The sequence below is a fragment of the Amphiura filiformis genome, chromosome 12 (genome assembly GCF_039555335.1).
Source record: "Amphiura filiformis chromosome 12, Afil_fr2py, whole genome shotgun sequence".
NCBI classification, from domain to species: Eukaryota; Metazoa; Echinodermata; class Ophiuroidea; order Amphilepidida; family Amphiuridae; genus Amphiura; species Amphiura filiformis.
In genome coordinates this window covers 21,970,032-21,981,795 of record NC_092639.1, presented here as the reverse complement: position 1 = coordinate 21,981,795, position 11,764 = coordinate 21,970,032, and the positions used below count along the sequence as shown (strand labels likewise).

The 11,764-nt window shown below is 35.9% G+C and overlaps 1 protein-coding gene across 1 annotated transcript; it reads left to right on the top strand.

Moving 5' to 3' along the window:
* The first annotated feature begins 10,194 nt into the window (after positions 1-10,194).
* On the top strand, positions 10,195-11,094 carry LOC140166702 (uncharacterized). Its single transcript, XM_072190202.1, has one exon. The coding sequence runs from the start codon at positions 10,195-10,197 to the stop codon at positions 11,092-11,094; it is 900 nt and encodes a 299-aa protein (XP_072046303.1).
* Positions 11,095-11,764: the final 670 nt, after the last annotated feature.

Genomic DNA, 11,764 nt, shown 5'->3' with positions numbered 1-11,764 from the left:
GGATAGAGATGCGTATCTGTATGCTAAATGGGTTTATAATGTGTGCCTTGAGTCAGCCAAAGTGACCAGCGTCTTTATGTTAAGTCCAATGATATTTTGCGCTATAAAAATCTTTGTGGGCTTTCTTGTAATGTAAGGTTTTTATATATTTTTTTATATATTTTTTTTTTATTTATTTATTTATTTATTTATTTATTTATTTATTTATACTTTCTTTAAGCAATGAAAACACTGATCTTCCTGGAGGCCCTTCAAGGTTAAAAGAGTGCAGTGACTTATATAGTGCGTCTAGATGTTGATCCACAAACCTCAGCACACTTTACAGGTTGTCGCTGCATACGGCCCCATATCATTTCCATAAACCAATAAACAACAACACAGGGACTTGCGTCTAAGAAACGGACGCCATTGACCATCACAGCCAGGATCATCCCCCAAGTTTTGTACGGGTTACAACCAGACAATTAGCAGTAAGTTCAGTGTCCAGGGGAATTTCGAGCTAAATTAGTACACGATAGCGTACTAGGCACCGCCAGGGTTCGAACTCACGACCTCTCGTACCACAGTCGAACTCCTTATCGATTGAGCTAACTTAACTGCATACATCTTCTGGAAAAAATACTGGATAATACCTATGTTGTCCTTTATTTGCAAGTTTTGGCTTATTGCAACCGCTGTCTCATTTATACCAGAATAAAATAATTAATATGTTAAATACTTTTAGAAACCCGCAGTTGCGGGTTCAGAGTCTATGATTGAAGTTAATATTGCATGCGTGCGTCAATTCACGAGGATATAGAATAATAAACAAAAGAAATCTCATATTTGATCAACTTTGGTCTTCGTATGTAGCTCGTTTTGCCTAAAGCATATAAAGACAAAAACATTAGTTTGAAGAACACTTATTTACATGCATGTGTGGAGCAACTCTTTATAAGAAAGTAATCAAAGTTTCTGGAATACGGTCACGAATAATTATGTGTAGACGATGCGGTGTTTTCAAGGAGCGCAAAATAAGCCAACAGAACTGTAACTTTGGCCGTAAGCGAGAATTTAATATGACACATGAGGTGATCGTCAGGTTAGCGTTCGCGGACACACACAAATCAGGCCAGTCAGTTTGTTGGAAATATACATCTGTCGCGTCGTTTACAAAATGTAGTGATGTATGATGTGGGGTGTGTTAGTTTGTGTGTAGTTGGTGTGTGTGGGGTGGGTGTGTGGTGGGATGTTTGTGTGGGGTGTGTATATGTCAAATGATCGTTCCTTGTGGAATCATTAATTGTTAATGGAAAAGTTGCGGTGGCATATTATAACATGGCAATCTTGTTATCTGGGACCTTCTTATTATACTCTTCTCTTATTAGTTCAAGTTTTGGATTGATTTGATTTAAAGATGGGAAGGTATAGAGAACGGAAAAACAAAATAATTCAAAATAATTCGGGTTCAGAAATTTAAATTTGGTTCCAAGCTGCAATCAAAGCAAGCATGCTTATATAGTTTTTTTAGCCTGGCTTGAGCATTTTGTTTGAGCCTGGTCCCATCAGGACCCAAACGTGTTTCCACACGGAGCGACCGTTTAAAACAAACAAACAAACAAACAAACAAACAAACAAACTTGTGGAAAATCCATTACTTAAAATAACTAAACAATTGTCGTAATTGTCGTAAGTGGTAATAACAGCTTCCTTTTCTTCTTTTCTTTCTTTCCTTTTCTTATTTCTTTCTTTCTTTCTTTCTTTCTTTCTTTTTTTCTTTTTTTCTTTGTTTGTTTCTTTCTTTTTTCTTTCTATCTTTCTTTCTTTTGTTTGTTTGTTTGTTTGTTTGTTTGTTTGTTTGTTTGTTTCTTTCTTTCTTTCTTTCATTGAAAGTGTTATAAGTTTCTGTTAATGTTTCTGTGTTTTTTATTTTTACATGAAATCACAAAGAATTACAAAGCAATCACAAAAAAAAAAGATCCCCTTATACCAAAAAATTGCACAAATAAATCACCAATGATACCATTTAGCAAATAAATGTTGAAAACACACACAAAAAAAACCTATAGATCATGCAGCCATCTAAAATGTACAAAAGAAAATGTTATAAGTTCATTGCACGGGTTAATTCTGACATCTTTCTATAAACAAGTTTCGCAAATTTCTAAGCACCTGACATTACAGAGAAACCGACTACTAATTTACATGTAAAAAAGGGTTGAATACGAGTATAAAGAGCATTCAAAACTGTTAAAAACTGTTGATTGAGTACGACAATATTCAAAATAATTATTTTGAGATCCATCAAATTGCCCCTGTTGTGAATTAAAAATTACCAAAGAAAGTTATGTCAAGGGATCTTTAATCCTAAGATTAGGCTGAGTTTGTTAATCTATTTCAAATTCATACTCCTCCTGTGGAAGATATTTCCAAAATCACCTACGGAAATGGATTAGACTAATCATCTAAAGTGCAACTCATGTCTTTTAAAGCAAGTGCAAGTAAGAAACACATCATTGATACAACAGACAACCTTCAACGCGTCTAAAAATAAGACGGTACAACTTCCCGTCTCTTATTTCAGTTTAATATAAAGATGCTGAGATAGCAGTCTACAGAATATTTGATTCAAAGATGTTTTCAACTTGACGGTGAACCGTTTTCAAAAGAACAAGTGTGGACGACGCCCGTTATTTTGTAAATTATGAGGAAGTTATACTCCTGCGATATTAAAGCTTCACAAGGACACAAAACAAATGATTCAACATGTTTTCTTATATTCATTCAATACAAATACAAATGATTTGTTTCGTGTACTTCACAAGTACAGAAAACAAATGATTCAACATGTTTTCTATTATACTGCGCCAAAAAGTATCCTTACACTTGGAAGAAAAATCTCATCCGGCACATTATGACACGCCCCATTGAATCCAATGTGACTTCAAGAAGCAAAGTTACAAGTATTTGATTAAACGAAGGTCCAGTTTTAAAAGTAGCAAACTGGCCTATTCAAAACTCCACGGACTAGACATCTGGTTTGAACAAAAGAACTGACAAATAAAATGAAAGTTATGAAAAGTACAGAGAAGAAGTAAAACCTGAATAAAAACAGCTTTAAATAAACCTTTATTGGAGAAACTGTGTTGTCTCTTTGTTGCGCTTGTTGGAATCTTTTTGCGCTTTGTATAGACCAGTTTGTCACTTTTAGAAGTGGTTGACCTTTGTCTATTCAATTGCTTGTAACTTTACTTCTTGAGGTCGCATTGGACTCAATGCGCATTGGTCGCATGTGGTGTCATAGATTAAATTTATTCCAACATGGTTCAGTTTCGGAAATATGATTATTTTTCCAAGTGTAAGGATACTTTTTGGCGCAGTATATGTATTCGATACAAATAACACAGACAGGTTATTTCTTTTTCAGTTTGATCTCTCTTATTGAGCCATACCAAGTAAGTATTCAAAATTGCGACATAGACGCAAGGCAATTCCAAAGTTGTTCTATATAAATGAATAGAAAACCACAGTATCAATTTCAACATTAGAAAAAGTTGGAGGACATCTCCCATTCACCCATGTGTGGTGAATTGACTACGTAATAATCACACACTCAAGGGTATAGGCCAACTGCACGTATCCACTACTTTCGAAAGCCGTATCTTGTTGAACAAATGTATTTAGGCCAAAATATCACAATTAATATTGATTTGAATATGTTATCTTCATGTTTCATGCAAAAAAAATTAAAAAGCGCCACCTGTGAAGAAAGTAAACATACTTATGAGACCATTTTTGGACCATAATGTACATAAGGACCAGTGATTACACTGACAAATGTTCATCGGTATAGCTCTTTCACTTCTGGGTGATGTCAAAAACTTTTGGATACCCCCTCGTATATCTACAAGGAAGACATAAGTAGACAAATTTGAAGTGACCGTAAAATACCATTTGTTCACATCAGATGGCTGAATTGAAGCTGACAATAATCAAAATATCAAAAATTATGTAACATGACAAAAAAAGCTGCTTCACTCCAAAAAAACGCAATTTAAACCTGCTACGGAAATGGAATTGTGTAATTTACAATTAGCAAGTGGCAAACAAATAGTAACATTCAAATGTATAATCATGCTGAGTTTGAAGAAACTACGTTTTACAAAAAGTGGTATGTCAAAAAGAGGAACTTCTTGGCAGTAAACCATTGAACTTTAAAATACATATTGACTTTGAAGACACTCTGACTTTGGAATTCCATAATTTTTGGATGTATTTTGCATGGAATGTATACAAAATAGTGAAAACAAAAGGCGCTCAGAAAAGAAATGTGGACAATTAATGCAATGAAAAACAAACTCTGCAGAGTGTCGAGCCTTTGTTTCAAGTAAATATGAAAGAGACAAATAAAACTGCATGGCGCTAAAGGTTTCAGGCAAAAGTCGCTAAAGACAAACTTGTTAGGCCGTATCTCAAGACACAAACAAAGTGGTGGAGTCAAATCACGTATTAGGCTTGGAAGAATTGTCTTCAATATCTCATTCACACCTTTGACAATATAGTCTTAGTCCATACCTTGCAGGTAAATGTCCATACATACAACTACTAATAAGAATACTAGAAATCATTTTTTGCGGATTAAGATATGGTCGCAACAATGCACTCTATCATTTTAATTTCCTCTGACCTAAACATTTGATTTCTCAAGTTTTTGTTTAAAATACTGACTTTTCAATTTCCACTTTCAATTGACAGCTTCTGGAGACACAACTTTGTGCCACGAATTTGGAGGTGTCTTGCGTGGAAACGTAAATTTAACTTATCTTAACGTCTCAAACCCGGCTTCACAGGACGTGTGTTCAGATTGTGTACACAAATGATTTTATTTCTTGTGTTTCTATTATTAAAGACATGTCTAATTGCAAATGGTAAGACTATTTTTACAGTGTAGCTTTAATTCGCTTATGACCGTATTCGTTTCGATCCGCATCATTGGGATTGCAAGACATGCAAGACACCAACTTCGACATTACGTTCCCTAATTGGACACGTTGGACTTGAGCCACCTGATTCGTGATAAGAGGCATCTGTTAGGTTTTCTATGATACCATAATGTACTCTGAGGATGTGCATGGTCAGCGTAAACTTGTCTAAGATCACGGATCTGATGGCTGTATTATTAGAATTGAAGATGGCACCGGTTGAAAGCACACATCGAGAACATCACTAAATTGTTGGACCCGACCTTAATAATAATATTGAACCTGAAACTTGCCATTTGCAATTAACTTCATAATAGTTGTGCGCCCAAACCAAATCTACTGAAACATTTGCCAGTTAAAAACACTTTATTTATATTCAACTCCATGTGTTTATCAGGATCATATGTAATGTTGGCCTGTAGTGCCGCTACCGTGACCGCCACACCTTAAGGCTTACTTAAAAGTATCATGAAATTCAGTCGATCTTAAATACGTCGCCAGAGAAATCGCCAAAGACATCGAGAAATCCATCGCCTTGACTGTCAGAATCAAACGCCCAAGGGTGACAACGCAATGTTTAAGATTCCTCCGTTGAAATTACGTGTGCTGCGTAATTTTTCCACATCTTTTGATTTGTAGCAACTCTCTTGCTTCTTGTATTTTTTGTAGCGTAAGGAAAATGTCAAAGGAGAAATTGAAATAAGGAATTCACATTATGTGTGGGAAACGTATAAAGTTTCCTGATTATCATTACATAAAGTGGAATGTTTAGCACCGTTGTAGGACTATATCATTTATGTTAGGAAACAATGAAATGTGGAATGAACACTTTATTTGGGATTGCACAACATCATTTGACTCAAAATTATTCATAGATCAGAAGCAAGAATAACAGTCAGCAAAAGCACTCAAAAACAAATATAAATAAATAAATAAATAAATAAATAAACAAAGAAAAACAGAGGTCGCTGATGTACCGTATATTCCTTGGATCACCTCAAGTTAATCGCACAGCCTGCGCATGCACAGCATTGACGTTACTGCCGAGCCTCAAGACAATACTCGCGCACGACTTGAAATATTTTAAAGCATGCATCTTATCTGCATTTGTTCGTGAATTGGAGAAACAGAAAACAAAATGACATCTTGAAAAAATGAATCGATACATTTATCAAGGGATATATAAGCAATATGTAATCAATAAATCCTATAAAAATGAGTCTATTATTTTCCGGAAACATAACATATTAAAATGTTTTACCTACTCTACAAAAAAGAATTAGTGATTTGAGGCATACCATAAATCCTAAAAAATACAATACAAAAAGCCTAAACCCGTTTTTTGCTCTGTTTTGTTCTAATGTGATGTAATGTAAGATAGCAAAATATTATGAAAATATTGCATCTGTCTTTAACTCACACGCTTCATTATAAGCAGAAAATACTAAATCCAAACTGCAAAATCAAAACACATAAAAGTAGCCTAATTGTCGTGCCATCATGTTATTTTTCGTAATGATATTGGCAAAATTGTATATACACACGGACAAGAATACGGATGGTTTAAAGCTCTGCCAATGGCACGGACATCGACACATATGAGTTTCAAGATATGCCAGTGACTGCCAATGGTGGCTGCTAGTTGGCAACATTCATAATCCTAAGAGTATCATGGCCAGTTACAGGACCATACTGTCCCTTCCCAAGTAATAACGCATTGTCTCAGTGCAAATAAATTACCAAGCAGTTATTGCGTTTTTTACTTGTATTGGTTGCAGGTTTCTTTGAGTTAGTCTGCAAAATTAGTTCCAAAGTCAAATGCAGTAAACAAGTCAACAATGCAGCGAATGGATAGTGTTCAGAATTAATGATCTTCTAAAACAATTTAGAAAATTTGCCAAGCGCAGAATAACAAAGTATTTGGGTTCTATTGAAATGCATTTTTTGTTACTCTGATTTCAAATATACCAGAATAAAATAATTATTGTCAAATAGGCCTACTTTTTAATATATTTTGTTATAAGCGTAGTTGTGGCAAAAATACAAAATAAAAGATAACATTGCATGTGTGCGTCAATTCACGAGGATATAGACTAATAAACAAACGAAATCTCATATTTGATAAACTTTGGTCTTTGTATGTAGGTCATTTTGCCTAAAGACAAAAACATTAGATTGCAGAACACTCAAGTACATGCTTGTGTGGAGAAAGTAATCAAGTTCGTTGGAATATGGTCACGATGTGTAGACGATGCGGTGCTTTCAAGGAGCGCAAAATGAAAAATGGATGTGTACCATGTATGTGGGTGTGGGGAGAGTGGGATGTGTATGAGCCAAATTATCGTTCTATGCGGAATCATGAATAAAGTTGCAGAGGCAATCTTGTATGTGGAACACTCTTATAAGTCTAAGTTTGAATTAATAAAAAAAAACGTACATAGAGAATGGAAAAGGCAGAATGATTGATTGATTCGGGTTCAGAGAACGGAAATTTGGTCCCAATCTGCCACCAAAGCAACTTGTGGCCAATCCATCGCTTAAAATGACTAAAACAATTGTAGTAAGTTGTAATAACAGCTACCGTTTCTTCTTCTTCTTTTTTGTTTTTGTCATGAGGCATCGGGATCACATATTGCCTGCCCAATATGCATGATGGACACTTTATCAAGAAGCTACGACACAATAGGGGACGTGACCCAAATATCCTATCTATTCCACCCATCTATCCGATTTTAATTCTTTGACATATTTTATCATTGAAAGTGTTATATGTTCATTGCACAAGTTAATTCTAACATCTCCCCATAGACAAGTTACTTTCTTTGCTTGCTTGTGGGCATCGTGAATTTTTAAAAGTGCGCTGCCCATTTTCTTATTTGCAATCAACTGAGCAGTCAACATAACAGAGAAATCAATGAGTGCCACAAATTTGTATGTGGAAAATGATTAAATGTAAATGCGGCTTATTAGAATTCAGGATCTTCCTTGACATAACTGTTTACCTGTAATATTGAATTCTCGATATTTTGATATCTAAACATACGATATGAATGCAAAAAGCGCAACCAGTTTTGAATGCGGGAGCTGAAAACAGTATCAAATGACCAGCAGGGACAATTTGGATGGATCTAAACATATTTTGGATATTGTCATACTGAATCAATATAGTTTGAACAATTTTGAATGATCTTTACCAAATTTTCATCATGATGACTACATTAGCTTCGGAGATTATGAATGTTTTGGGAAACTTTAGGAGGGTTGCAAAACGATTCCTCTATTTACAACTTTTCGAATTTTTCAAATCAACAAAATGTATGTCAAGTTATGCAAAGAAATGTTTTGTAATTTTAGGGGGGTATTTCTTTTGAACGTGGTAACATAATGCAATCAATAGACAGTTTCCGAATTATGATACAGGAAAGCAGAATGTTTTAGGGGAGAACATAATTAAGAATGAGATGGACAGATATCCGTTGCTACCGCCTTAATACCAAAATTACAAAAGGTCACCTTTCACCAGTTTTCACGAAAATAAAATCTATAATTTTGTTTTACTATATTTTGATTTAAAAATGAAAGTATTGTCATATTTTTGCTTACGCAATGTTACAATAAATAGATATAAAAGCCCAAAGATTATTGTTGTGCCTCTTTTTAGGTAAGCTCAGGAAAATAGTTTACGCAGTACTTAATAAATTTACCCTGACTAATGATACCCACGCTGCACCTTCACTAAATCAATTACATGATAGAATAAGTAACTGCTTTTTATTATGTTCCTATTAGAATGTGAACTGAAACGAAAACAAATGTTTCAAGGACAGCTAGACTCTTTGCTGAAGGCTATTTCCCAAGAATATAGCAATTACTTACATAATTATTTATTTGTGGAGTTTACAATAATATTAAATTTAGTTAATCATGTTATTGTACTCTGCTGGGCGTAGTTTAATGACTACTGCAATTCTTACATGCAAACATTTAGAACATAAATTTGATAATTGATTATCATTGAATAGCAATTTTTGACGATACATTTAATTTACTTTAAACTTCGACTTCATTCTTTCAAGGTCATTGTTCTAGACAAACACATGTAAAATGTTGCCCGGGTGCGTTTATTAACTTTCTCGTATAACCGTTCTAAATAATTATATATCTAAATTCATCCCTGTTGCTAGCGAAAATAGGTCATGTTCTTGGCAAGATCTGGGCATGTGCATGGGCATGACTCATGCCTAATTTTTTGCTTGGGTTATTACATTTTAACTATTATTTTTTAAACATGATTCTGGAACATAGAAAACATGGTTTATATTAAATTAGAAGAATTTTTTGACTTCAACACTACTTAAAATTTGATCGCTTACCGGGAGCGCTTTCACAGTACCAACTGCGTCCTCAGCCGGATGTTATGGCTCTGTTGATTTATGGCTTGTTAACAAATCATCAGAGCCATAACATCCGGCTGAGGACGCAGTTGGTACTGTGAAAGCGCTCCCGGTAAGCGATCAAATTTTAAGTAGTGTTGAAGTCAAAAAATTCTTCTAATTTAATTTATACCACTACGTATGAATATACAATTTTATGTGGTTTATATTATTTTAGTTTTTGTTGGGTGAATTAATAATGTAGAAAAATGAATTATCTTTTCTCTAATTTCACTCGCGTCGTAATCACGTATTGATATTAATTGTAGTATGTGAAAGTGGAGATCATTTTGGATGTTATCTTGGATTTAGAGGTGACGGAAGTAAATGTGCAACACAAATGAGTGAATGTTCTTAGTCATCCAGTAGTTTCAAACAGAGTTTTGGAATTAAATCTAATACTGGAACTTACTTTTTGCAACTATTGCGACGTTGCGTCTGGAACCACCAGACTTCATCAGGCAACTGACCCGTTGGACTGGTCACGTGATAGACTTGGCCCTTTAGTTGGTCGGTCACCTCATCACATCAAGAACACGCAAGACTTTGTCAACCAAATAAAAGATCTCAAGTTAAGCGAAAGTGAAATTATAACATCCTACGATGTAACTGCTCTTTTCACATGCATACCACCTGACTTTGCCCTCAAAGTTGTGAAAGAGTGTCTGGAGAGTGATAATACACTAAGTGAAAGAACAAACTTGAAGGTTGAACAAATCGTCGAACTGGTTGAAATTTGTTTGAACACAACCTACTTCTCATACAAGGGGAAATACTTCAAACAACAACATGGCTGTGCTATGGGCTCCCCCGTTTCACCAATAGTGGTGAATTTGTGTATGGAAAGCTTCGAACAACAGGCCTTGAAGTCGTACCCGGGTACAAAACCGAGGGTTTGGTTGCGTTTTGTCGACGACACTTTCGTTATACTCAACCGTAGCGAGCTCGACGGGTTCTTCGAACACATCAATAGCGTGGATGACAACATAAAATTCACCCAAGAACTGTGCAAAGACAATACCCTTGCATTTCTCGACTGCTTGATATCTGTTCAAAGCGATGGTACCCTGACATCTAAGGTGTATAGGAAACCCACACATACTGACCATTATCTTCAGTTTGGTTCCCACCATCCACGCGTACACAAGTTAGGAGTAATTCGAACTCTCCAATATAGAGCTGATACCATCATAAGTGACTCTGAACAAGTTCCCGAGGAAAAGGACCACATCAAAACAGCCCTTAATAACTGTGGTTATCCGGACTGGGCCTTTCTCAAAGCCACCAAGAGTAAAGAGCCAAAGACCGGAGGCGCGAGTGGTCAAACCAACAGAGCCCGCGTAACTATACCATATATTTCGGGAATCTCGGAACGCGTGAAGAACCACTTCAAATCCTTTGGAATTTCAACATCCTTCAAACCTGTTAACACGCTTCGCGGGAAACTTGTGAATGTGAAGGATAAGCAACCGAAGGACAAACGCTCAAACTTAGTGTACGGGGTTGTGTGCGGTGATACCGATTGCTCTGCAGCTTATGTTGGAGAAACCAAACAGGCGTTAAAACCCCGCATTGGTCAACATAGGAGACCAAGTACCAACGAAGCACAAAACTCTGCTGTTTACCTCCATTTAAAGGACACTGGACACTCAATTAAGAACGAGAAGTCGTTATTCTTGATAGGAGGAACAATGGCATAGGAGAGGCATAAAAGAAGCCATTTGGGAACGCATTGAGCAACCGTCACTGAACAAGAAAGGGGGACTCCGCTTCAATTTATCTCATGCATGGGACCGGGCCATCGGGTCGATACCTAGCCGTCTATCACGTGACCAGTCCAACGGGTCAGTTGCCTGATGAAGTCTGGTGGTTCCAGACGCAACGTCGCAATAGTTGCAAAAAGTAAGTTCCAGTATTAGATTTTTAAATTAAAATTCCAAAACTCTAAATGTGCAACAGTACACCAAGTAAATATTGTGTCATGTGCAATAGGCAAGAGAATAAACTAGGTGTAATTAGTTTGTACGCAGGGTGAAATGGGACACAAAAAACACGTTTTTGCGGTTTGGACCTTCGATTATACTATTTCCCTCTGTATTACCTATATTACTTCAGCTTTCTTGTTGACGTGAACCATGTGATTGTTGTCGAAAAGTACGATAACTAATCAAAATCTAAACCCCAAAGCTCTCAATGGGAATGATGAGTCCGTGTTTGTTGGTTTTTGTGCCAGAAAACACCTATCATTTGAGCTTCACATTAATAATGATATAAACAACATCCCTGGGACATTAACGGAGGCTAACGGACAACATAATTCGTCGGCTGTATTCCATAGTGGCGTATAGTGAGGCATCGCGAATAAACAAC

What these genes read in the sequence shown, in the direction of transcription:
- LOC140166702 (XM_072190202.1), top strand. Translation starts at nt 10,195, where the DNA reads ATGGGCTCCCCCGTTTCACCAATAGTGGTGAATTTGTGTATGGAAAGC.